Genomic DNA, 27,140 nt, shown 5'->3' with positions numbered 1-27,140 from the left:
TCATCCATCCATCCATCCATCCATCCCAGGAGGCTCCGGCAGCCCCCTGGATCCCCCGGCGCGGGGAACCGGCTGCTCAGGAGGCACCGGGGATGCCCCGACGCCACCAGCAGTGGCCGCTGACCGGCTCCACGTCATGAGCGAGCGACTTCGGCTCCGGGAACCGGGGGCTCCGGGCGCCGGGGGCTGCGAGCCGCTGCCCGGGCATGGGGCTCCGCCGCGTCCTGCTGCTCGGGGAGGGCAACTTCTCCTTCGCCGCTTCCCTCTGCGGGGCCCGGGGCACGCACGTGGTGGCCACTTGCTACGAGAGCGAGGAGGACGCGTCCCGGCGCGGGGGAGCCGCGCGGAGCATCCGCAGGCTGCGGGAGAGCGGTGCGTGCGCGGGTGGGATGCGATGGATAGCGATGGGATAGGATGGGATAGGATGGTGGGACCTCCGGGCACAGCGGTGCAGGAGGTCGGTGTCGCTGAGCCCTCCTCTCATCAATCGCGCTGCCATGCCCTGTTTCCAGCCCCGTGGGAGCCCCTCGCCACTCCAGGAGTCTCATCTCAGATGAGGGACGGGAACGGTCCGTTTGGCTAAATCGAACACCCTAAAATCTGATCAGACTTAAATAGTGCTGAGATTGCCCTGAAACTATTGTTTTCAAGTATCTTTATAAGTTTCCACAAGAGATGAAGTGGAGCCCAGGCTTCCTGGCATCCCTAATGCACAAGTGGGGAGATGCCTGGCAGCTCTCACGTATTTTAAAACCAATTAGAGAACTTGCACTCCTACCTTTCTCTAAAATTTTCCCTAATGATAAACATCACACCCTTGGTTTCTTTTTTGCTTTGCTGTTGCAGGAGCTGAGGTTGTGTTTTCTGTGGACTGCTCCAAGCTGAAGGACTACTTTTCACCAGAAAAAAGAGAATTTGATTGCATTTACTTCAACTTCCCCCACTGTGGGAGGAAGGCTGGGGTAGTGAAGAACAGGGAGCTTCTTGCCCACTTTTTCCGTAGGTGAGTAACCCAGAAAGAGTCCTGTGCTGATTGCCTGCTGTGATACACAGGTTTGTGGCTGTGCTCTGGGTGCTTTTCTGGCCCTGTGAACTTTGTGGGTGTGCTAACAGGGTTCTTCTTGTTGGTGCTTTTCCTTCCAGCTCCGCAGAAGTGCTGGCAGAGGAGGGAGAGATCCATGTGGCTCTGTGCAATGGCCAGGGTGGGACACCCATGGACCAGCCAAGGAGGGAGTGGCACAACAGCTGGCAAATAGTGGCTGTGGCGGCAGGAGCTGGATTTATCTTGAGTAATGTTCATCCTTTTAATACAGAGACAATCCATGGATATAAATGTACAGGTTACAGGTAACCATCACACGGCTAGACTGAAAATCTGATATTTGTGCTCTTATGAAGCCCAGCATTAGTGTGTTCTTTAAGTATCTTTTTGTTGGAGAGGAGAGGAACTCCTTTTAAATTTCCTGAAAATAGCTACAGTTCTTTTTCATCACTGAGCAGAATGGCCAAGATTCAAATGCAAGCTTCTTGCCAAAGTACCCTCTAAAAATAAGACTATCCTAGGATTTTAAAGGTCAAAATCATCAGGAGGACTGTGGGGTGTGTATCTGCTTAGCAGGTAATCCCAACAGGGTTGTAACAAGGCCTGGGATTCACTGAGACGTGTGCCAGTGTCACATGGAGTTACCTGTGTAAGATTTACTTGTGGCACATTAAATATCATTGATTATCAATGACTTTGCTCTGGTTTTGTGTGTTGTCAGGAGCCAAGATAAATCCTTCCGTGTAGAGGGTGCTCTGAACCACATCTTCACTCGGAGCACACCGCCCCTGTGTTTCACACCTGGGAGCTGCCAGATACAACTGGGAAGCCAAAAGGTTTCTTTTCAAGTGCCACAAGTCCTTGTGGATAAAATGAATAGGTGAGTTTTATCATTAGTTTCTGTTTGGTCATAACACGCTCTCCTGCTCTCACTGGGAGTGACCAGGTGTCAGATAAATGGATATGAAGGTTGGTCAAAGTCCCATTCCTTTTTTATTAGCAAATTCAATTAATTCTTGATTGCAGCCTGGAGACAAACACCACTGTCCTGGTTGAAGGTTTGGTGAAAGGCTTGGCTTGTTCAGGTAGTTATTAAAAACTGGCTTAAGAATGTTTTGGGTGAATTGCTGCACTCAAATTATGACTACAGGGAACATTTCAGGGAAATCTGTTTCGTGGTGCCTGTAATTTGCACTTTTCTTTTTCCCAGGGGTTTCCTAGAGCCGAATTCAAACCACCCAGTCCGGACAGTGAAGGAGGAGCTCATGGCAGGGCTCAGCCAAGCCTTTCCTTTACAGGACACTGACTGCTGCCTTTCCCTGCTCCACCACGGCCACCTCGAGGGAGTTTGTCCCTCCAATATCTTTTGGATCACTCTGAGCCCAGAGGAGACTCCAAGCACAGAGGAAACGTCTCATGGACTGGCACGTGCAGTTTTGTTTTCCCATGTTGATTTTTGCCAGGGCACAGAGAAGAATGTACCAGAAGGATGTCACAGTCCAGGGCAGTTTTATCTTAGACCTTCCCTTCTGCCTCATGCTCAGGCAAGAATGCAAGAAGGAGCCTTTCCTGCAGGGACACTCCATGTTTTTTCTGGGCCAGTTTTCAGGAAGTGTCGCATCACTCCTCACTCCATGCCTGTTTTTCACGAGGTGCTCATTGTGCTTGCAGTGAACAGGGGTGCAGAGAGCAGCTGTGTCCAGGTGCTGGTGAATAACATTACATCCACCATACATTCTCTCCACCAGACTGGCCTTAAACCAAACATCAACCTGCAGGAAGCAACGGGCTCTGAAACAACTGAGCGAAATGACTTCGCTGCTTTTGAGTCTCAGCTTGGTAAAATTCAGTACTTCATCTTCGTGGAGACAGATCCTCCAGGCTCCTGTGAGAAGGGCTCCTGCGTGGGGGTTATAAGGACATCTCATGAACTAGCAAGCAGTGAGCTGGTGCTTGTCTTTGCCTCACTGAACCTTGACCTGCTGGCCATGCTGCTCTGTGGAATATCCGACTGGAGGATGCTCTGGACACCAGACTCGCGGTTCCTGAGGCAGTTTCCTAGAGGGCAGCTGAGGCTTTTCAAGAGTTTTTCCCTCTATCCCCCTTCCTACGTGCACGACGTCAGCTTTTGGGTTCCCGAGGGGGAGCAGTTCGATGAAGTTGCTTTCCACACCCTTGCCAGGGGGGTGTCAGGTGAAATGGTGGTTTCTGTCCAGTTAAGGGACAGTTTCCAGCAGGCGGGAACGGGGCGGAGGAGCCTCTGCTACAGGCTGACCTTCCAGTCCTGTGACAGGGCGCTGAGCTGCCGCGGGGCCGCGGAGATGCAGCTGCGCCTGCGGGAGGAGATCCAGCGACAGCTGGGTGTGACTCTGAGGTAGAACATCCCACCTTGCGTTCAGGTGCTCGAGCAGTGTCTGTGCAGGTTTCTGCTCTGGAAAACGTCACCTGACACGGTGTGTTATTGCAGTGCCTCCGACAAAGGCGGGGTGGACTTTGAGCACCTGCGCGCAATAGAAATGTGGACATTCCTGTTAAGGAGGACCGAGCACCTCCCTGTTCTCTGTGTGTGTAACGAAACCTCACTTTATAAAGTGGAGCCTTTCTTTTCTAGGGTCCTGTGAGAGTTCTCCTTCCTGACGCCAATTCACTTTTCCTGTTCCTGTTTATGCTTGCCCAGCACCTTACGCTGGTGGTGATTATCTCGAGCACGCTGAAACAGGGAGGATCTTACCATTTCCCAGGCACTGTGTGTGCTTTGATCACTGAAAACAGATGCTCCTTGTGGGAGGATGGTGGCTCTGGGTTGCCTCACACAGCCCATCTCAGCAGAGGTGCTGGGGGTGGGATCCCAGCCATGGACCATTTCCTGAGGAGCTAATATAGACGGTAATCACGGAATCCCAGAATGGTTTGGGTTGGAAAGGACCTTAAAGCACATCTCCTTCCATGGGCAGGGACACCTTTCGCTATCCCAGGTTGCTCCAAGCCCCGTCCAACCTGGCCTTGGACGCTTCCAGGGATGGGGCAGCCACAGCTTCTCTGCGTGACTAATCACAAATTATTCCCATCACTATATTCCAAAGGGTCCTAACTAGCCCTAAAACAGCTGTACCACCAGTCGTGCATCCTTTGCTGCCGCTGCAGCAGCAGCAGCAGCTGTGACCGCAACTGACAGAGAACCCCAGCAGCGGCCCGGGGGTACCGTAACCTGTAGAATTACGCTGTGAAAAGGCAGGTGGACACGAGCAGCTGTTCCTTTTAATAAATTAAAACACAGCGGGGCACACCCTGTGCCCCCATTCCCCGGGCCAGACGCGGTGTGTGTGTGAGGGCAGGGCGCTCCCGCCCGCCCCCTCTGCCCGCACCCGTCATGGCGGCGGCGGCTTCAGCGGCGCTGCCGCCCCGCCCCGCCCGGCCGGCCGTGCCCGCAGCCGGCATGGCCGCCAAGGGGGCCCGGCAGCGGCCGCGGGCGGGCGGCGGGGAGGCGGCGGGGCGGCGGCCGGAGGCGGAGGAGCCGCGGGCAGAGTGGGTGCCGCGGCGGGGTCAGGGGAGCCCCCCCGGGCGCTGCCAGCATCTCCCCGGCCGGCAGCAGCCCCTCTGGTTTGGGGGGTGGTGGATGATGCTGCTGCCCTGGTACCCACCCCCCCCCTTCCCCAGGGGAATCAGCGGCTCAGATACACTCCTCTGCTCTTTTAGTGTCGCTCGGTCTCGCTGCTGAGCCTTTCTGGTGCGTATTCGTTTTTATTTATTTATTTATTTATTTATTTATTTATTTTTTCTCCCTTTGGATTAGATCGTCCGGGAGCAAAGCAGGACAAGTTTGGGCCCCCGAAGGATCAACAGCTTTCAAGTGTCTCATCTCGGCCAGGTTCTGTGCAGCCCTCCTGAGCAACATCTCTGATTGTGACGAGACCTTCAACTACTGGGAACCGGTGAGTGGCTCTGTGCCCTTGGGATTTGGGCAGCGTGTGCTTGGCCTGTGCAGATGCGGGTTTATTTGGAACCCCCTGCCAGCCTCTCCGGGAGGAATTTTTGTGCTGAAGGACTCGGAGGTGGGAAATGGTAAACTGCCTGCTCTGTGTGATGCGTGCTGTTTCATTTATTTAATCTCCACTGCAGACACACTACCTCATCTATGGGAAGGGGTTTCAGACGTGGGAGTACTCCCCAGCCTATGCCATCCGCTCCTATGCTTACCTGTGGCTCCATGCCTTACCAGCCTGGTTCCATGCCCGAGTCCTGCAAACCAACAAGGTAAATCAGCTGTGTGGAACCTGCTTTTGTGGGGAATGGACCTGCCTTTGGTCTGTGTGAAAGCAGCTGCTTTGTTTGTTGTCAGAGGTGAGGGAGTTGGTGTTTACAAAGCTCTCCTTTGTTGACAAACACTGACCCGTGTAAGGATTTAGGAGGGTTTGTGAGTTTCCCCCGATGCTTTACAAGCCCAGTTTGTGTCCTGTGCCTTCCTCACACTCCAACCGTGTCTCCTAGGTCCTTATCTTCTATTTCCTCCGATGCTTCCTGGCCTTCCTGAGCTGCGTTTGTGAACTCTACTTCTACAAGTGAGTGTTAGAGTCTGTCTGCAGTGTTTTGAGTGACAGGAAATGCACTTTGAAGCTCACGGGTAGATAGGACCGCTTAAAAGTGAACCTTGAAAATACGTGTTCCCATGATAACTTAATGAAATAGTGGTGAGAATCCCACAATTAGGACAAAATTGTGCTCTCAGAGCTGCCACCCACATCTCCACTCCAGCTTTTTGCTGACTACACTGGTTTTCTCACCGACAGCAGCAAGCGGGGTGGGAGTGTTGTAGACTGAGCTCTGCTGGAGGAGACTGATGCTGTTTGCTTACCACAGTGAATTTTACTGCAAGACATTAATTGTTGCTGTCTGTAATCCATCTGCCAGTGCTGTTTACATCCAGTAAAAGCAGTAAATCCTTAACATACAATTATCTTGTCTAAGCTGGGTTTTTATATTTTACCCGCTGCCTCTTCGTTTGTGATTTTCAGGCTATTACCTTGCGCTTTTTCTGTTGGGAGTAATCTGGATTTAAGGATCTTTTTGGGGTGTGTTTCCCTCTTGCTTCCTCAGGGCTGTGTGCAAGAAGTTTGGGCTGCATGTGAGCAGGCTGATGCTGGCCTTCCTGGTGCTCAGCACGGGGATGTTCTGTGCTTCTGCAGGTAGGTTTGCTCACAGCAGTGACACTGACAGTGACCTTGTCCCTGGAAACCAGAGACAGGGCCGGAGAGAAGAGAAGCCACAGCTCTAACTCATCTCTGACACTGTGTTATGTATCTCTAGTGTATGTTTGTTATGGTTGTGTTCTGCTGGAGGTGTTTCTCCTGGCAGGTGTGATAGAATAAGTGTTGATTCAGATTATGTTTTCTGTGTCACTCTCTTGCATGTTTCAGTTTCCTCTTTGTTTCCTGCTTGTTTCTGTTGCTGCCTCCTGGCTGTGCCTTTTAAACAGGGTCTCTTGGCCTACCTTCCTTGCACATATTTTAACCTGAGGAAGGAGGCTCAGATTTTGGCACTTCCACTTGCCTTTTGTGTCCTGCCCCCTCTGCCTGGCTGCACCCCTTTTCCCAGCCAGTGTGAGACTCGTGTAAGACACTTGCTGTGGGTATGAAGTGTGGGAAGGCTGTGCTGACCCCTCTCCTCCCTTGTGCTGCAGCTTTCCTGCCCAGCAGTTTCTGCATGTACACCACGGTGGTTGCCATGACTGGCTGGTACATGGACAAGACCTCTGTGGCAGTGCTGGGGGTGGCTGCTGGAGCCCTCCTGGGCTGGCCCTTCAGTGCAGCTCTGGGGTAAGAAGAGGGAAGCTTTTGGGGAGTTTTGCACTCTGTCAGATGTTTTTTGAGTTGGATGGCTGGGGTGTGCAGTAGGAGCAGAGGGCAGCGAAGTGATGGTTCTCTCTCAGCTGGCTTTGGAGGGGCAGGAGAACCTGCAGTGGGGAAAGCCAAGGTCTCCAGCTGACAGCTGGTCTCTCTTTCAGGCTTCCTATTGCCTTTGACTTGTTGATACTGAAGCAGAGGTGGAAAAGTTTCCTGAACTGGTGTGTGGTGTCGTTGATCCTGTTTCTGGTAAGTGCCTGTAGCAATGCAAAGAGGGAATGGATTGGGCTTGTGACAGGAGGGATGAATTCCTTTCAGAAAATCACAGGGAGCTTTAGTGCAGAAGCTCCTGGCACTTTAACTGACTGCTGCTTTCTTCCAGGTGCCCTTGGTAGTGGTGGACAGCTATTACTACGGGAAGCTGGTGGTTGCCCCTCTCAACATTGTTTTATACAATGTCTTCACCCCTCACGGGCCTGATCTCTACGGTGAGTTTGAGACAACAAGCCAAGAAGGGAGTTGGGAGTTTTTCTTGCTACTGATGTACCCTGGAGCAAAAGCCCTCCTGCAAGCTCCAAAGGCTGCAGCTCCAGCTTCTGGACACGGGATGTCTCTGTCGAGCTGGGAATCCACAGGCCACTGCCGCGTTTCTCCACGCCGTGAGCTGGTGCTGCTTTTGTTCGCTTCCCAGTTCTGCAAACCACCGTGAGGTGTCTCAGTGTCCCAGCAGAGCTGTCAGTGGCTGGCTGCTGAGCCAGTGCAGTGGGCACAAGGGGTACCTGTGTGTGTTTGTCAGCTCTGATTGAGTACCTGGCTGTTGTTCCTCACAGCCAGGGTGCAGATACCTTGGAAAAGCGGGTGGCAGTGCAGGATCCGTAGTTTTTTTTCAGTTCACGCTGTGTCTCTGCAGTCCCAAATCTGTGCTGTGCCTTGGGAATCCCTTTGCTTTTTGGCAGTGTATGGCCTGGGCTTTGCTGGCAAGGGGATCTGAGTGTGCCATGAGGCAGATCATCTGCCTGCAGGGGGTGTCCCCTGATAACTGTGTGACCCAAATCCCGGCTCTGAGCCTCGGTGGCAGTGCTGTGTGTGTTTGGGAGCTGCCACTGCACTAAGCTGTCCGTGAAGAGTAGCAAAGTTTTACATTTCTTGCAGGGCTTCAGAGGGGCTGGGGGAGACCTCAGGGTGCAGGGCCTGCCCTGCCCTCTCTTTGATCCTGGTTGAGCTGTTCCAGGAGGGATTCAGCAGTGGTCAGCAGGAGCAAGGCTCTCTCTGGCCGTGCCCTGCACCCACATCCGTTGGTTCCTTTGCAGGGCTGTTTTGGGTGGTGCTGAATGGTGATTTGTCACTTGTGCCGTGGCACAGCAGGGCAGCAGCTGCTCTGCCAAGGTTCCTCCTCTCTGCAGGAAGGCTCTGAAGGCTGTTGCTGTGAGTTTTCTGTGAGTAAACTCCAGGCCCTGTCTCTGATAGGTTTTGGCATGGGCCTGTGCCTGACCTTTTCCACAGTGCTGCATGAGTTGTTTGCAGAAGCCTCCAGGGACCAATCTGTTCTGAAGTGTTTTATTCATAGTGACATTCATATAACATCCTCAGGCTAGTAAAAGAGCCTGCTCGAAATTGCTCTTTAATGCAGTGTGGCCAGGACAAGGCTGTGTGTTTAGAGAGCCTCTAAACACTGGGAGAAAATAACACCACCAGGGGGGATGAGGGGCTGGCCAGTCCCTGCTGGCTTTGGAGCTGGGATTTCCCAACTTTCACATGATGGGAGCAGAGTGAACAGCCCACACCATCTTCAGTGTAAGCGCCACAGTGTTTTGGAGGCAAGGTTCAACTTCTTATTTTTCTTTCCTCTTTAGCAATACACTCCTTCTACACAAATACTGTCTGTGCAATTAGTATTTCCCTGGGGTAATTAGGTTTTCTGCAGCCCAGGGAAAGCAGCTTCTACGCATGTATCCCCGAGCCCGATTCTGAGACTTTGTGAGGTTTTTGCCTACATAAGTTCTGAGAAATCACAATCTGTGACCAGAGTCTTGCCCCACTTTCTGTGCCCGCAGCCTTGGCTGGCACTTGCAGCGTGGTGGCACTCTGGGGGGCTCTGTTCAGCTGGGGCTGTTGATGTGACACCCTGCTCTGCTGGGTCCTGGTTCTTCAGCAGAGTGAAAATAAAAGAAATGCAGCAAGCAGGGTGTTTGTTACACCAGCACTGAATCAGGCTCGCTTAGAATGAGGGCTGTGACTCATGAGCAAATTATTGCAGCTTAGTTACTGCTGAAGAGCTGAGCTGCAGCCCCTGCCTGCACCCAGGCTGGGACCAGCACAGGGTGGGGCAGCTGAGCCTCAGCCTATTTTACAAGTGCTCTGCTTTGGCCTCCCCATGGCTGTGGTCAGGGGGCAGCGTGGTGGTTTGTCCAGTTCCATCACCTTGGGTGGGAATTGCATCTCCAGGGTTGCTCCTGGAGCCTGTCACATCTCCAAGGACAAAGCATCTTCTGGCTCGGTGCCTGACAGCGCTTCCAGCTGGTTATCCCCATGGAACCATTGTGCCAGGAACTGGCTGGGCCACGGTGTTCTTCCCACTGCCTTCAGCAGTGCCTGTCCTGCAGCTCCAGCCTGTGGGACACTTGCAGGAACTTCCATCTGCTGTCCTGCTCTGGAGGCGATGCTGTGGAAGCACATTCCCATCAGTTCTGTGCATGGAGAGTTCCTCAGTGTCCTTCCCTGCTTGAAGGATGGTGTTCTGGGTCAGGACTCCGTGTGTGCACTGGGTTTTTCTGTTTTTCATGCTGCAGTTCTCTCTCAGTTCACCTTGAGTCGTGTGGGTAACGGGAATAAAAGCCTTTTGCCCTGGGAGGCTTTGAGCCTGAGTGGCTCTGAATGGGTGAGTCACCACGACCCAGCCTATTGCTTTTTGCCTGCTGTGCACTGTTCTCCTCTCTCTTTTTCTTTTTGCCTTATCTTATTTTTTTCTCCTCTCCCAGAGAAGAAAATTCCTCCCTGGAGAAGGAGGAGAGGCTCCAGGGCTTAGTTTCTGAGGGCAGTTCACTCCCACTGCAAAAAAACCCGTGAGAAAGTAGCTTTTTGTCCTTAAAACCATGCTTCACACCACCTGATCTCTTCATTAGCCTCTCAGGGGTGTGTTTGGGTTATGGATTATTCATAAATTGTCCTTCCCTCCTGATCCCCAGGCTGCCAAATCAGAGACCAGGCTAGAAAGAGCCAGTTTGCTTTCCACAGGGCAGGTGGAAGGGTGACTGGGTGGTCCCTGCTGCTGCCCTTTAAAGATCTGGGATTTACCTGATAACTGCTATTTGCCTTCCGTGCTAATAACCGCAGGTTTTCTTGGCCTCAGCGGCTCCAGTGACAGGTTGGTGACATTCCTGGGGCAGCTTCTCCCCGTGTTTAGCTGTGGGAGCTGCAGAGGGTTCGGGTTTTCCTCGCTGCTTTGCAGTTGTCTGATTAATTTCAACACGGACCCTTCTTTAAGTGGCTCTGATTGCAGGAAATTGCTGTGGCATGTGACACATGTCACAACAGTGCAGTGATTAAAGCCCCCGCGTGTCATTTACTGACTGATTGAGCTAATCACACCCAGGGAGTGGGAAATGTGTGGAGAGGAACTGGCATTCCTCATTGTTAAGGGTTTTAAGCATCCAAATAAATGACAGTTGGATTGGAATGCCTTTGAATTTACATCCTTGGAAGCTTGCAGCCAGTACCCAAGTGTGTCATGGTAGGAGGCAGAGCTGCCTTGCTTCTGGTTGAAGCATATCTTAAATAGTTCTGACTCTGAGGAGGTACCAAAAGTAGCGTTTGGGTGAGCTTCAGTGGCAAAGTCTTTGTTGGGGTGAAGTGGGAATGCAAACTCTTTCTTCTCAGTCCTTTTGACAACATTTTCTGCCAACACTGAGCGCACATCGTCACTCCAGAGTTATCTGGCATTGTGTGCTTTTGTGCTACTCCTCTCTTGCTTCTCTGCAATTGGAAAGAATGAATTTGGAGTCGAGTTTCCTGGGTTTAGAGGTTTCCACCTCCACCTTGCTTGTGTGGTGTTTCTGAATGCAAGGGTGCAGTGTGTGTCAGAACTCTGCGGGGCAAGCCTGGCCCTTGGAGCGGGCTGTGAGTCAGGAGCAGTATTGGTATTGTATTGATATTATATTGATAACTGACTATGACCCAGTGAAAAATTAAGGAGAGAAATAATTTCTGAAAAGGAAGAAAATGAAGTTTCTTGGGCAGGTATGATTGTGAGATACTCTGGTGCTGAGATGCTCTGCTGACTAACTCTGTGAGTCAGGCAAAGCTGCTGTTCCATCCAGATGTCATTCCATGCTCATCATCCCAAACCTCTTGTTTCCTTTTTCTCACCCTGTAGGTACAGAACCCTGGTCCTTCTACTTCATCAATGGCTTTCTGAATTTCAACGTGGCTTTCATTCTGGCGCTGCTGGTGCTGCCACTGACCTGTCTCATGGAGTGTCTGCTGCAGAAGTTCCATGGTGAGTGCAGGGCAGCTGTGAGAGCCAGGCACAGACAGCCCAGAGCTCAGCCTGCTCACTGCAGGGAGAGCTTTAGCCTGCCAAGGAGCAGCTTTGCTTCTCTGGAAGTGAAACTGGGCTCAGCAAAAGCCTTTGGAGTAATAGGAGCTCATTACTCAGTCCAGGCCTGTTCCTTGCCTCCACCTCCAGAAGAACAATGTGTTATCAAGGCTGAATTTACCCATACCCAGAGCAAGTTTAACAAGGGGTGTGGTACCTAACCCTCAGTCTGACATTTCAACAGTCTTAAGAGGGAAAGGAACTGTGTACCTCTTGTTTCCATCTGGTCTAAAGGTTCCATGGGAACCTTTAGAGTTATTGGGGAACGTTTCTGGGGTTGAACTGGGCTCTTCTGTGCTCTGTGAAGGACACTCTTGAGCTCACAGCACTGAGCCCTGGCAGGACAGCCTGGCTGCCCATGCTTTGTGAAGTGTCCCCCAGGGTGTGGAGATACTGAGAGCAGGAAAAGGAGGAACCAGAATATTCCCTGCTTCACGTTGGGCTTTTCCTTAAATAATAAAATGACATCAGTTTAAACACATGACATTTGGTAAGGGACTCTGGAGAGGAAGTGTGAATTCTTCTCTGCTGTTCTCCTGAGGAAGATTCATCAAGTGTCAGCAGCAGCCTCCAGATTCATCAGTCCAGTCAGTGCTTTGCTCTCCCTCTCATTTTTTTTACTGAATACAAGAAGCAGAAATATCATAATCCCCCATGAAAATGTGTGTCAACGGGTATTTGCTCCTCTCTGTTCCTTGGCTGTGAGTGACATACTGTCAGGAACCAGTGAAAGCTCAGTAGGAGATCCTGTAAATGCAAGATTTCCTGCTGTTCACTCGGTGTTCTTGTACTTAACAGCGGGAGCGATTCTGCCAAGTGCTTTGTTCTTATTGTCTGTGAAATGCCGTTGGCTTAATTGCTTAACTCTGCTGTTGGGAGTAGTTAGGGGGCAGAGAAGGGACTGTGAATTGCCAGGCAGCGTAGAACCCTCCTCAGTGTGACTGAAATTCAGGGTAATTGTTGTTATTTTTGAATCAGTTATTTCCTCTGCTAAGCAGAAGGCGCCTGAGAGACCTCTCATGCTGTTATTTTTGTAATGAGGCAATGAAGGTTGTGGAAACTTCACTCCACAAACAACCCTTTGTAAGGGGAGAGGGGGATCCAGGGGAGATCCCTTCTGATCTTTGTGTGTACAATACACAGCAGGAGATCTTTAGATACGTCAGTCCTTCGTGGGTTTTGCCTCTTGCTTGGATTCAGGAGTGCAGTCCCTTATTTTCTGTCCTCCTGTATCTATGAAAATTCTCTGATCCCAATTCTGTGCTGACTCTTTGGATTTCAGCAACGTGGGTGCTCAGAACAGGCTGTGTTCGTGTCTGAAGGCAGCCAGGTTTGGGTCTGGAGAATGGGCTTTGGGGGTGAGATGTGACTGTGCAAGGGAGGGGACAGGTTGAACCCCTCATTCTTGCCTTTTGCTGCTTTGCTGAGTTTCTGTTTCTTCCAGTTCAGAATCTGGGCCGTCCCTACTGGCTGACACTGGCTCCCATGTACATCTGGATCATGATTTTCTTCAGCCAGCCCCACAAAGAGGAGAGGTTTCTCTTTCCCATCTATCCCCTCATCTGTCTCTCCGGTGCTGTGGCTCTCTCTGCTCTCCAGGTAAGTTTGAGTGGAACATGTTTTTAGATGAGGCTCACACCTTTAGGGAACATCATTTCCAGCTGATTTCTTTTAGCATTGCTCCCCAAAGTTTGGGAACACCTGCAGAATATCTGTGCCTGTGACAGTTCAGGACTGTCAGGGCCTCCCTTGTCTGGTGGTCAGGGGCAGGAATGTGGGTGTGTAGGATTCTGTTGAGTCCTTCCCTGGCTTGAGAAAGGAAAAGTGAGCTTGTTTAGATGCAGGGAAGCTGCGTTGGATATTTGGAGGAGCCAAAAACTGGATGTTTAGTAAATATCACTTGAAGCACTTCACAGAGCAAAGCACTAATAGAGACTGATATAAACCTTCCCAGAGTCAAAATTATTCATCTTCCCCTGCTAAAAAGGCCCAGAAATGCAGCCATTAGTGCCTGCTGGAGCCTGTTCCAGCTGTTTGGCCTCCTCCTGCTGTTCCTCCCGTGTCCTGCTGAGCACCAGTGGCAGCTCCTGTCCTGCTTCTTCCCTCCTGACTGTTGATCTCCCATCACTGCTGATGTGTCAGTGCCCACCTGGAGTCCCCCAGCTGAGTTTCAGTCCTTGCATCCATCCAGGATGAAGCTCTGGTGTCAGCAGTTTTGTGGCTCTGGCTGTCACAGCATCACCAGGCAACGGTTCAGGACCTTTTGCCAGATATGGCTTTAGTAAAATCTAGTGTACATTTCTGCCCTGCATTTTTTAGCCCTGCTGGATGACATAGAGTATCCAGCTGGGAACTGAGACCTGATTGCCCACCAGCAGTCCAAGCTTCTCACTCCCCCCCTCCAAACCACGTGGGTCTGACTGTCAGGAGGAAAATGCAAACAGGACAAGAGAAACAGAAACCAACTGAGGATAGGAAGTGAATAACCACTGCTGCAGAAAGGCCCAAGCCAAGGGCTGGGTATATTTCCTCCTGAGTGTTCCCAGAAAGGCTTTTAAATTAAAAAAAAAAAACCCTAAAAGGCTTTTCCTTTATCAGTTTCAGAATGGCTCGTGTGTTCTTTTGTCCACTTCAAAGCAGGAGTTTGTACAGGCAGGGTAAGCAACTACAGGTCACCCAGGATATCTGGGTCATGGAACTTTGTGTTGGAGAGCAAGTCAGTGCAGCCTGGAAAATGAACTCTGCCTCATTTGGGGAAGTTCTGCAGTGTCTGAAAGGTGCTCCTGCTTCACCTGGGAACAACCAAGCTGGAGCTTGGTTGAGAGCACTTTGCAGCTTTGACCTGAAGGCTGCCTGGGGAAAAGAGCTGAGAACTTCTTTAAATACCTTGGATTACCACTTAAAAAATGTGACCGAAAAATGCGAATTTCTGTGCGTTTTGATGAATCTGAATTAAAAAAGCCCAAAGAGCAAAGATCTGGACGGAGACGCAGCCGCTGCTGCAAGGTCCTCATGAAAGGCAGGATCTTGCTAACCAGATTTTGAGTAGTTTTATATTGTCTCTTTCTTTTTTACTCTTTCCTCAGAAATGTTACCACTTCATATTCCAGCGGTACCGCCTGGAGCACTACACGGTGTCCTCCAACTGGCTGGCCCTGGGCACTGTCTTCCTCTTCGGCCTTCTGTCCCTGTCACGCTCTGTTGCCTTGTTCAGAGGTTGGTGTTTTACAGGAGGTTGGTGTTTTACACCTGCTCTGGGCTCTCCCAGGCTCCTGGCTTGGCCAGGGTTGTTGTGCTGCTTCGATCCCGGGCAGCCTGTAAAAAGCCAGGAATCTCAAAAAGTGTGGATGTCGCTGCTGCGGGGAGGGGGGTAAGCTTTAATTAATGCAATCACCATTGATGAGTGATTACACGTGTGTGTGGGTGTATGTGCACAGTCATCCATCCATATGTATGAATGAACCACTGGAATTACATCACTCCAAAAGCTGCCCCTCACCTTCAGCCAGTGCAGCTCTGCTGATACAGAAATGTACCCAGACTGGTACTGAGGCAGATACTTCAGCTTTCAAATACATGATCACTCCTGAAACAGCATTTTCCCGTGTAAAACTTGGGATTAGGTGCATGTGTCCTTAATGGATTGGGCGTGGTCCTTCAGAACCTGCTGGAATCAGAGCCATGCAGTGATCCTTCCCACCCCAGCAGTGTGGGTTTGGGTTCTGGGGGCCATTGCCAGGACAGGGAAATGGGAATAAAGCATCTGTGCTAAAAGGAATCCAGCCACTTTCCAGCACAGACCAATTCATTTGTTCAGGAGTTTACCAGTTATATGTGAACAGCCTTTCTGAGGACTTTCCAAAGCAGCCATGTAAATGTCCCTCTTACTTCAGCCTTATTTCGCATTTTTCTGCCTTCCACAGGCTACCACGGGCCCCTGGACCTGTACCCCGAGTTCCACAGGATTGCCACTGACCCCAGCATTCACACAGTGCCAGAGGGCAGGCCAGTCAACGTGTGTGTGGGGAAGGAGTGGCACAGGTTCCCCAGCAGCTTCCTCCTGCCTGACAAGTAAGTGCTTCCATGTCATAGGCACAGTTTGGTGAGGGGCACTTCTCCAGTGTTCTGGGAGTGACCCTGAGGGCCTGGCATCTCAGCTGGCACCACGAGATGTCCTCGGTTCTGCCCTTGGTTCTCCCCACCCCAGAATGTCACTGGCTGCTGCACTTTCCCTGTTCCCTGCAGCTGGCAGCTCCAGTTCATCCTGTCGGAATTCAGGGGCCAGTTACCCAAGCCCTTTGCCAAGGGCCCCCTGGCCACGCGGATCATCCCCACGGACATGAACGACCAGAACCAGGAGGAGCCATCCCGATATGTAAGGATTCTGTTCCTGTTTCCTTCCCCTCACCTTGCTGTGGAATTCCTCGCCTAACTGCCTAATTACTGTGTAATTTGTATTAATACAATGCCCGTGGCTGGGTCTGCCCAGTTTGTTTCCTGGGGGATAGTCAGAGAACAAAAATGGTCCCCCTGCAGCGCTTGGAGGTTTCCCCATTGATGTGTTTTCATTTTGCATTTCATCTGCCCATTTAAAGGCATAATAAAAGAAGCAGAAGAAGGAATAGTTTCCCAGCTGTTGCAATTTTGGGCTGAGCATAGTGTGTGATCGCAGGGAGGTGAACTGAATGAGCCGTTTGAAGTCCCCCCACAGAAAATATTTTGAAATCTCGCTCTGTACTTTCATTTCTTTTTTAAATATAGAAGGATTCCTCACATTTGCAGCTGAGAAGGAGGAACTTAATTTGGAACTCCGCTGAAACAATTGCATCAATGATTTCAGTGGGAATCTGTTGAGATAATGTACACTGGTCTTACTGATTGATACTTTTAATGTCTATGCTCTGTTACCTAAACAAAAGCAGTGCACACATGTGAATATTTTAAGATTATTCTTTAAAATTAACAGGTTAAATCTTGGCAATCTTCTGGGTTAAGTCTCCCTCCTTTGGAGGCTCATTATGCAGTCACTGGAATGGGAAGGAGGCGTGTTCCCACCTGAGAGGAGCTGTCTGCTGCAGTGCATTTAATTTATGAAATCTCGAACTGTGGCATATTTTTAGCACAGACAGCTGGCTGGTGCTCAGCCTGTGACTAATGGAGCAAAACACACTTTTGTTTCATGCTTGTTCCTTAATGCCACCCTGCAACTTGGTTATTCCTCGTGCAAGCAGAAGGGCCCAGAGCATGAGAAATCAGCCACTAAATTTAAATTTGGGTTTAAAGCTTTAACTTCTGACCTGCTACTAACACCAAGAGATCAAGATATGTCCTTAAGTGAGCTTATGAGTGCAAGCACACCCAGATTTAAAAAAACAAGGGGACTATGATAGTGAGTAAATCTAAATAGCACAAGTCTGTTGGCCATTTAGAGGAGGAGAAAACAAATGGTTCAGGAGGATTATCTGAGCCATGGAGCTTCAAACCCATCAATGGCTTCAGAAGTGGGACTGATCTGGATGTTTCAGGTGCAGGTATCTGTTGCTGCTCTGCTTGAAAATGGAAGAGTAAATCTCAGTGTTTCTGTTGCTATGAGACACTGGGGAGAAGAGTGATTTGATCTTGTTTTGCACTTCTTCCTTCTTTAATCACGTTGAGCGGCACTTGCCTTGCACTTGTCCTGCTGGGGAGGTGCATTTGTCTCTGAAAGTGCTAAGGAAGAGATAAGGAGCATCATTTCCTGCAAAGATGTGTCCAAGCAGGACCAGCAGATCAGGCCTGAAAGCTGCAACTGTTGACAACAGCAGACTTCAGAGGAAGTTTGGGTTTTTTTAAGCACTTTGTTTTCACTTCTACCACCCCTCCAGACCCCGGTGAGAGACAGCAGCAGCTGTGCCCTGAGCTCCAGCTCTCTGCTGTGCCCACTCCTGTTAGTCAGGGGGGGACCAAATTTAGCTCCCCACCACTCAGCACTGCAGTTGCATCAAATAAAGAGAGAGTGGGAGGAGGAAAAGGAAAGGAGAACCGAGGAGGGGGGGATGTAATTTAGAAATCCCCTGCAGCTTTGTTCACCGGATGATTTCTTTGCCCAGGGAAACATTTCAAGGTCTGTTCATCACCAAAGTCTTGTGTAAATGCCCAGATGAATGCATAGGTTGCTGTGTTGGCCCTCTGACCAGGATGAATATTATCTTTGGCTTGTAAGGATGCTCTGTGTTCACTTGGAATGGTGCAAGGGAAATCTTTCACCTGGCATTTTAAGTGCTTGCCCTTCTGGGGGAGAGTTTAGAAGGTGAGATTAGTCTTGGTGCTTGAGGCAGTAACTTGTCTTTCTCTGAATGATTCTACATCACTTACAGGAAAACTTGGTTAGTGCTTTGGGAGTCTTTCTGCTAATGAGCCAGAACCTCTCCCAGGGCCTGGAATGTTCTCCTCACACAGTGCAAGGAGCGGATTCAACATTCTCCTCAGCCGAGTTTCCCATGCTGTAATTTCATTTGCCACTGAGCTGTGATGCCACAGAGCCATCTGGTATCCACCTAATTAAATTGTTTTCAGCCTAAATCGTTACATTAAACCCCAAAGGTGCTTCAGGAGAGTGATTTCAGGCATGGCCAAGGAAGTTTGCAGTAAAATTCTGTGGGAGAATACAGGACTTGCCACGAGAGGGACCTGAGGGTGCAGCTTGTGCTCCCCCATAAAGGTTTTGCTTGAAAACATTCAGAACAGGTTACCATGTGTCCTGCAGGAAGCATTTCCCCTGCTGCTGCAAGTTTAACCCTCTTCCCATTGCTAAGGAACAGCCTGTGTAAATAAACACAGCGAGCCAGAAACCCGCAGGAAATAAAGCACAAGGACGTCTTTCTTTCTGCAGATTGACATTTCCAAGTGCCACTACCTGGTGGACTTGGACACAGCAGCTGAGACCCCAAGGGAGCCAAGGTACTCCTCCAACAAAGAAGAGTGGGTGACCATTGCCTACAAGCCATTCCTTGATGCTTCCAGGTATGCTGTGCCCAGCTGGGGATGAGGGCTGGCAGGGCTGGCACATCTGCTTGCAGGAGGGGCTGTGTACAGGGAGGAGAGAGGTTGACAAATGCCAGCTTGAAGTCCAGTTTCCAGCTTGCTGGCCACAGTGGAAGCTTTGTCAAACTTGTGCCTGCAATATTTATGACCTAAGTTGCTTCAGAGGGAGGAACCAGCTGAGGAGGGTGGTGAGAAGGATTGTTTTTAAAAAGAATCCTCCCAGTGCACTCCTTGCTGAAGGAGTGTTTTTTGGTTTGCTTCCCAAAGAAGTGAAGTGGATGTCGTCTCCTCCCAGCAGACCTTTGAATCTGCTGCTTTGTTTCAGCCAAACTCGAGGCAGGTATAAGTCAGTCTCAGAGGGCAGGAGCTCTCACAGGCTTCATGAAAGCTGGCAGACAGAGAGAGGAGGCAGCCAGCAAGGTCACACCTTTCTTAGGCATCAGAAAATCCCTGCCAGAGATCCCTGTTGGAATCTGCCCTTCAGTAGTTCTGCTGCTCACTGAACAACTTGCCTGTGTGTCTGAGCAGCAGTTTCTGGGAGAAGCAGAGGCTGGGTTTGCTCTCCTTTTACCCTCCAGGGAGTGGGGCTGGTAAAGGCAGCTGAGCAGAAAGAGTGATGATGATACAGCAGCTCCCAGGAGAGCTCCAATGTTCCCAGCTTGCTGACACAAACAGGTTTCCTTGGCAAGGCCTTTCCTGAACTGTGTTTTCCAAGGGTCCTGCTGTTACATTTGGGCAGGACTTCAGGAAGGGAGAACGAAGTGGAAGGCACACTGATGTGTTTTTAGAGCTGGTTTATCTTGCTGTTCTCCACTGAACAGCCAAGCTTTGATTGGTTGGACCTGATCTAAAGTCCTTTGAGGTCAGTCAGGTCCAGATGAGCCCTTAAGACCCCTTGGGTTAACCCTGGGGATGTCATTTTGCTGGGGGTGCTTTGGAGGTGGCTCTGCTGCAGAGGTTCTACCTGCCTAATGAAAGCCAGGTGAATTATTCTGGTATGACTGGCTGTCTCACAGACTTCTCCAGGATGTCCTGGATTCCCTGTGGCTTCTTTCAACACAGAATTCCTCATTTTTCCTGTGCTTTAGCTGATGTTTGGTAGAGAGGGAATTGGTCTGTCTCATGGGCTTTTTGGGTTATTGCACTTCCAGCCCCCACCCATAGCCTCTGAATTTTTGATTAAAGCTCATGTGGGACATACCACAAACCACTCTCTCTCTCCTGAACCCATTTCAGATCCCCTGAGAGGCTCAGTGCTGAGCTGAGTCCTTGCCACTCTCTTCCCAGCTTTAGTGCTGTTTCCATGTAGCCACTGACATTTTCCTCCCTTCTTTTTTCCCCCCTTGCTTCTTAACAGGGGCATTTCCCTATTCCCAGCTAAAACCCCTGCATCCTGCCAGGCATCCCTGGCTGGCTGGCCCTCAGGAATTTGGCTGGACACACAGGTAGACGTGGTGGTGGAGCTCTGTTCTTCCAGGGGAAACGCTGTCAGAGCTCTTCCTGCCAGACAGGAGGCTCTGGAAACTTATTCCAGTGCCTTGGCACTGAGAACCTGCGCAGTCATTCTGATCTGACACATGATACTGTGTGTTGCATTTAGATCATCCAAACTCCAGCTAGATCCCCAAGCAGTGAGTTCCCTGCTGGCTGAGGATCCCTGGAAGCTGCAGCCAGACTCCAGGAGCCCACTCAGCTGTGTGTGTGGCCCTTCGTGGCTGGCTCGGGGAGGGAGGCTGCACGTGGCTGCTGCTACTGGAAGCAGCGCCTTGGCTTGTTGTAGCAAAGGCATCATCTCACCACGGGGCAGCAGCTTGTTGTGGGGAGCTGGGAATGTCAGGGAGATCCTGGAAGTTCGGAGCTCTGAGCCCAGTAATGGTGAGATGGGAAAGGGGAGCAGCTGCCTGGCTGAGCAGTCACAGCTCATCTGAAGCTGAAGGGGATCGTTCTGGCTGCTCTGTCCCCCTTGGCAAAAGCTGCTGTTGCATCTGTGGGAGGCTGGGACAGGAGAGGGTTTGCAGAGCAAGTCCCAGGAGGAGATGAGGAGACCGGGCAGCCCCGTCCTCAGCCCTGCTGGTGTCACCTGTCAGCCTGCCCTGCTCCCACTCCTGGAATTCCTGGTGCTGTTCCTTATCGAGGCAGCAGAGCTGGAGCAGAGGGGAGGTTGCCATGGCAGCAGGGCTGATTTCCATCCCTGCCGTTCCCACCTCCTGCAGCTCCAGACTGAGCTGTGCCCCGTCACAGACCTGGGCAGGGGGGCAGCTCCAGGGCACAGGGCTGGGAAGGACTGGAGGGTCTGGGCTTACCCAGGGGGTATCACTGACTCTGAGGGGTGAGAGAACCAGGTGTAACTCCACAGTTTGTCTTGAGGGAGCTAGAAGGATCCCAGAGCTGGTAGATCTCTGGGGAGACCTTCCCAGGGTCAGACACACAGGTTGTAGAGGCAGTGAAGCTGCATCACGAAGTCTTTTCATGCCCCAGAGTGCTCACATTTATTTCTGAGCATGTCCCTCAAAGCCAGCACCTGCTTCCACACCGTGGTTTGGAAATGTCTCTTGCTACCTATGAAATAAGTGTAAAACCACTATGAAAAATGCAGCTTTGTTTTTCCTTAACAAAACCTGAGGGGGAACAGAAGTGTGACTTTGAGCTGGGCTGTGAGGGGAGCTGCCAGTGGAGATTTCAGGTTTGCAGAGCGAAAAAAAAAACACAACCAAACCATCAGGCACCTCCCCACCCAAACCCAAACTCCAGCTCTTGTTCTTTGAAAATAAATGACCCCAACAGCTCAGTTCACTCCTGCTGAACTGGAGGCTTCTGGGACTCGCTGTGAGCCTCCCATTGACGTCAGCAAGTGCAAATGTAAATCTCAGCTGGCTCTGATAAATGGTGCTGCTAATTGAATTAGAGAGCACTCCAAGCCACCAGCTAATTATGCTCCTCAGGAAGCTGCTTTGCCAAGGTCCATTTAATTCTATATTGGCTGAGCACTCTGAATCTGGCACAGGAAAGGGGAAATATATCACAGCTCCCCACTGAGGAGCACATATTTCTCCAGCTCTTTAGGCTGAGCCGTCTGCTTGCTCCAAACACTTGGATTTTCCCTCAAAAAAAAAAAATTTAAAAAAAAAAATTCTCGGTGCGAAGTGAATGATTGGGTCACCTTGTTGGAGCATCTTGGTGTGACAAGAGACTGTCTCATTCCCCCTGTGTTACTTGAGTTGTTTTCTTTCCCTGCTTCTGTTTTACAAGGAGCAGTAAGGAATGTTTGGAATTACCTCTGAGGTGCAGGTTGGTACCAAGTGTGACACCTTGGAGGGCGTGCAGACCTTTAATGGGTTTGCAGAGAGCTTTGATCATGAGCTTCCTGGCTGGAAGGCGCTGGGTCCTGCCCCTGTGGCAGAGGTTCAGCCTCCTCCTGCCATTTCCCTTCAGAATCCCAAAAACTGGACACTCAGACCCATGGAGCGCTGCTTGGGAGCTGTGTGCTGGTGAAGGCTCCACGCACTCCCAGTCTCTGGGGGACAAATTTAGAAGCAAATGCAAATAGAACATTCTATATATTCCCTGTCATCTGTCATCCCAGCCCCTTCCATGTGCCATCTGCTGTCTGAGGTTGCTGAGCCTGACGAGGGGAGGTGACAGGAGGTAAAGGTTCCCTGTCTGAGCTGAGAGCTCTGTCATGACTCCCTGAGCTCTGGGAGCATCAGCAGCCCTGAGGACCCAGAGCAGGGCCCTGCTCTGTGCAGTTCCAGCAGCAGGGAGAGCAGCCTCGTGCTCGTGTCCAGGCTTGAGTCTCTTTTTCAGTGAGAAAGTTGCTGCTGGACAAAGCCTGACCTAATTACAGCTGTGGAGCAGATCTGCTGGTGCCACCATTTACCATATATCCAGGCTTCCATGGGCTTTCTGGGAGATGTGATTCTCAGAGCACACAAGGTGCCTCTTTTATTTTCTATTGTGTTTTTTTTTTAACCTGTGTCCTTAGACTGGGTGGTTTGAACTCATGCCAGCTGTTCATAAGTGTCTTTAGTCAGGAGTTCTTTTGCTGTGGCACCAACTAACCTGGTGGGAACCAAGGACTCCCTGCACACAGTTGGATTAATCCATCATTTCACCTTCAACTCCACTTTTGGGGTCTCCTGTGGCTAAAGGAGGTTTATAGCTCTCTGTTCTTGGCTTGTTTTGGGGGCAGGAGCACAGGAATGATCAGCTGTGGCCTTTATACCCCACTTCACTGCACTGTTATTTGTCATGAGTGCCTTGGCACGGAGTGTGACATCCACTGGTGGGCAGAGCACAGTTCTTCCTTTCTGCTCTGCCCTTCTCCTCATTTCCCACCCCATTTTCCATCAGTCATTCCTGCCTCTCCTTTTTTTTTTTTTAAATCTTTGTTACCAGCAGTGTTTTCTCCCCCCCTATTTCACTGCTGACACAACCTGTGAAACCCTGAGCACTGGCATTTAAACCACTGCCATGAGGGGTTGAGTTGCCAGCAAAGTTAAGAGCTTGTGGAGAGCTTTTGTTGCTCAGAGTGGTTGTTTCAGGCACACTCAGGATGGTGACACTGATCCAGGAGGTGATTTCTGCCACTGCAGCTGGTGGAATATCCTTTTTGTTCTGGAAAGCAGAGCTGAACCCTGCACATTCTGAACACGTGCCATGAGGACCACGTGAGCCCAGCCACGTGGGCAGCACTGGGCCTGGATTTCAAAACACCAGCAAATAAAAGATATAGGGAGTGTTTTTCCTCAAAAGCAGCAAAGAGGAGGAAGCAGAGCCAGGATAAACACTTAGTGCTGCTGCTCCAGCAGTCAGCGAGCTGCTGCTCTGCCTTATTGTGGACCAGGACCCTGCTGCTGAGAAGGCTTTAGGATCAACTTGTTGGAAAACTCTTGGCCCTTGACATTCCATCAGAGCTCTGCCAATGCAGGCAGGTACCACCAGGCTTTTCCTGGATGGTCTTTCGATCCAAAGGTGCAGGAGATCCAGGAGCTGAATCACAGCAGGGCTGTCTAAGAAGCCTGGGAGCCTCCAGGGAGATGCAGCTCACAGTGGCAGTTCCTGCCATTGTTCTTTGGCTTGCATTTTTGAAAGGTGTCCAGTGCTGCCTTACAACAAAACACAGTTCATCTCTCTCCTGAAAAAAAAAAGGTGGCTTGACCTGTGTGTCCAGAACCTTGGCTGTGCCAGCAGCAGAGCTGTGTGGATTTGCAGTGCCCTGGGTCTCTGTGCCATCCCTGACCACCCAGCAGCTCAAATCTCAGTTCCTCCAGCAAGCTGATCTGAAAGGCATGAAGAGATAAGATGCAGTGCTGAGGGAGCAAAACTCTGCCCCAGCCCTGCTTTCAGCAAGCTGATGGAATTTTTGAAGCTTTGCAAGGCTCAGGGCCGTTACCTTTGTCCACTGCACATTTAAACCTGGGTTTTACTCTTGGGTTACCCAGAATACACACCCTCAGAATGTGCCCAGCCAGCACAGCTCCAGCAATTAGCAGCCAAATAAAAAGGTTCTGATTTCATGCAGCCATTAAGCCCTCCATGCTCCAGTGCTCCACTGGGCCAATTGTTGGAAGTGTTGGAATTGCTGGAACTGGCAGGGCATGGAGTGGGAGCTGGCAGCCTGCAGCACCCTGGGCCTTGGAGCACTCCAGCCCTCCTTAATTCAATACCCTCAGCACAAGAGCAGAACTCCAAAATGCCAGTGCCCAGCAAAGCTTCTGCTCCTCAGACATTTGGGGGAAAGGAGGAGATGCCTTGTTGTGGCAGGGGAGGGTCAGGGTGGATCTCAGGGAAAGGTCCTTCCCCCAGAGGGTGGTTGGCACTGAACAGGCTCCCCAGGGCAGTGGGCACAGCCCCAAGGCACAACCCAGCTTTGATCCTGCCACCAAGGGGAAAACTGGGCATTTCAGGCTGATTTTCTCCTTTCTTTTCTCCAGGTCCTCGAGGCTGCTGCGAGCATTCTACATCCCCCTCCTCTCAGAGCAGTACACGTGGTATGCAAACTACACCATCCTGAAATCCAGGAGGTCCAGGCAGAGCAGGAAAAAGATGGGAGGCTAAAACACACACCTGGGCAACCCAGCCCAGCTCTGCTCTGCCCACACACAGCGTGTTGGGGAGAAGCCATTGGAAAATCCAGCAGCCACCTGTGGGTTTGTTATCCCTGCTGCTCCCTGGGTTGCACTGGAAAAGAGAAAAATGGAAAATAAAAAGGAATGACAGGACGAGGCTCTGCTCCAGGTTGCAGTCTGGCACTGGGAAAACCTCAGCTTCTTCCTTTCTCTCTCCTGCCCACCCCTCCACTGTCCCTCCTCTGCTCCAGTAGTGCTTTCATTCACCTAGGGAGGTTTTTCAGGTAACAATGTTTAGGAATTTTCCTTTTTCTTAAAAAAGAAAAAAAAAAAAAAGTGGTGGAGAAGAGGAAAAACCTGCCTGACAGTGAACTGAGATGCACTGAGTCTCAAGGAATGAAGTCTTGTGCACCACAGAGAAGCAGCTGAAGTTGCTCTGTCCAGGAGACACTTTCAAGGATAAACCTGTACTTTTGGGAGAAAAAAAACCCTCCAAACTTAGGAACTGAGACAATTACCTATTTAATGGGATCAGAGTGTTTGTGTTATCTGTGAAACCAAGTGTTTGTTTGCTATTTATAATAATTTTTCCAAGATACCTGTGACATCCTTTGAATTCTAGACTGCAGCATCTTAAAAATTCTGGAATCCTCCAGAGAGGAGAAGGATTAATTTATATATATATATATTTTCTTTTTTTTTGCAGTTCGGTTTCCCAGAATAGACAGTGTGTGTTACATGGGTCCAATGTGCTTCAGAGCAGTGTTGTGCTTGTTACATCTCCATTTTCAAACGTGCAGTGTCACAGGCTGGATGAAGGGGGTGGTTTTCACTCACATCCCTGGAGTTTTTGGGGGTGGGATGGCACGAGAGGGAGTTCTGCCCAAGCTCTGTGCCCCACTTTGCTGTTAGACTGGGGGGGTGTGCAGTGCCAGAGCAGGGGCATCAGGGAGCAGATCTAGCAGATTTTTTGGGGGAGCTGTTGGGATGCAGAGAGAAAAGCAGGAGCCTCTGAGGACACAGTTGTTGATTCCAGGTGCAAAATTCAGGGCTGGACAAGTCTCATGAGCAGGGTGGGAAGGACAGGCTGTGATCCAACATGACACTGCTGGGACCAAGGAGGAGGAGCTGGAGGAGGAGCAGGGCCTGGGCTCAACCATCACAGCAACTTCAGAAGCACAGGGAGAGGCTCTGAATGCCCTGCACTGCCCTGAGGAGCATCCCCAGCCAGCTCTGCCCCTCAGAGGAGTTCACACAGGGCTCTGCAGTGCCAGGAAATCAAACCCAGGACTCTTGCCCTGCTCGTTGCCTCTTCCCTTGCTGATCCCTGACCTTAAATCAAATGAAGGAACAAATCCCTGACCTTAAATCAAATAAAGAAAGGAGTGCAGCTGAAGGACTGGTTGCACCTCTCCCTGGTGCTGTTTGTGTGAACTGTTCCATGTTGTCATGGCCCATAACCACATGTTCAATGTGAAAAGACAGTGCAGTAAATATCCATTTCAAATGACTCTGGCTGCTGCACCTTCCTTTCCAGTTGGACTCCTGTTTTGGAGGGGTGGTGGGGAACTGAGAACCTGACAGTAATCAGGAGTTTTCAGTGTTTTCCAGAGGGATGCAGGCAGTGTTTGGTTCCTGGGAGTAAACGGGCAATCCATCAGTCCCAGCTGAGACCGCTGGGAATGAGGAGGTGGAGTGGCTGCCAGTGGTGTTTCCACCTGAAGGCCCGAGCCCCAGGTGAGGTTTGTGGCAGGAATTGCTCAGGCTGCCCTCGTTTCCCCACCATCCTCAAGTCAGGGCTGTTGCAGCCTGTGCAGTGCTGAGATGGAGCAACAAAGCCATGGATAACAAGGAGATTTTCGGGAAATAAAGGGGCTTGTGGAGTGGGAGCATCACACCCTGAGGAGCACACTGCCAGCACTGCCAGCAATGCCTTAGGTAGTCCTGAATGCAAATCCTTGTTTTTCTGGGTGCAGGTAATGGATGTGAGGAGGATTGTGCCAAACGCTGGAGCTGCATCCCAAACAAAGCTGGGCTGCATCCCAAACAAAGCCATTTTTCCAGAAAGGCTCAAGTTTCTGTGTGTCTCCCCCCAGCCCAGGCTGCCCTGGCCTGCTCTGGTGCCCAGCAGCCTGTGTGGCATTGCTGCAGCCCTTGCCCTGCCTGGATGAGCAGAGGGGAATTCTCGGGGGTGCTTGTTGTGCCCTGGGTGGAAATGGAAAGGCTGCCAGTGAAGAGCAGGGTGGGGAGCTGAGCCCTGCAATCCTTCTGCCTCAGAACATGCTGTCCAGGTGCTGCCCAGCCCTGTTCTCTCCCTGTTTTGACCTTTCCTGTTTTCAATCCTCCCCTCTGGCTTGGCTGGGGAAGCTGCACTTTCAACACGTTGTCTGAGTCAGCAGGAAACAAATCCAGGCCCACTGGACGTGGGGTTTGTGGTGCATTCACGAGCAGTTGCCCACACTGCCAGGTCTGGTTTGACACCACTGGTGGAGGCACGGTGGTGGCAATCTGCAGACTTGGGGTGGGTTTTGGGGACAGGTGCCTTCCCACATCCCTGACAATCCTTGGCTTCT

General features: G+C 50.8%; 2 protein-coding genes across 2 annotated transcripts; both read left to right on the top strand.

The window, feature by feature from the left end:
- Window positions 1-24: 24 nt before the first annotated feature.
- On the top strand, window positions 25-4,960 carry FDXACB1 (ferredoxin-fold anticodon binding domain containing 1). Its single transcript, XM_050322962.1, has 6 exons — window positions 25-372; window positions 847-1,003; window positions 1,144-1,347; window positions 1,764-1,922; window positions 2,253-3,928; window positions 4,836-4,960. Exons 1-5 carry the CDS (start codon window positions 207-209, stop codon window positions 3,418-3,420), a joined length of 1,854 nt encoding a protein of 617 aa, XP_050178919.1. The 5' UTR covers window positions 25-206; the 3' UTR covers window positions 3,421-3,928; window positions 4,836-4,960.
- On the top strand, window positions 4,398-26,077 carry ALG9 (ALG9 alpha-1,2-mannosyltransferase). The gene is made up of 15 exons (XM_050322961.1): window positions 4,398-4,567; window positions 4,836-4,974; window positions 5,162-5,296; window positions 5,531-5,601; window positions 6,137-6,225; window positions 6,720-6,855; window positions 7,044-7,131; window positions 7,265-7,370; window positions 11,255-11,377; window positions 12,921-13,075; window positions 14,563-14,692; window positions 15,400-15,547; window positions 15,722-15,851; window positions 18,348-18,478; window positions 24,433-26,077. The coding sequence occupies exons 1-15, from the start codon at window positions 4,413-4,415 to the stop codon at window positions 24,554-24,556; spliced, it is 1,860 nt and encodes a 619-aa protein (XP_050178918.1). The 5' UTR covers window positions 4,398-4,412; the 3' UTR covers window positions 24,557-26,077.
- The last annotated feature ends 1,063 nt before the right edge of the window (window positions 26,078-27,140 follow it).

Source organism: Myiozetetes cayanensis, unplaced genomic scaffold (genome assembly GCF_022539395.1).
Source record: "Myiozetetes cayanensis isolate MyiCay16 unplaced genomic scaffold, myiCay2020 scf29, whole genome shotgun sequence".
NCBI classification, from domain to species: Eukaryota; Metazoa; Chordata; class Aves; order Passeriformes; family Tyrannidae; genus Myiozetetes; species Myiozetetes cayanensis.
The sequence above is the reverse complement of the archived record's forward strand: the minus strand, read 5'-3'. Positions and strand labels throughout refer to the sequence as shown.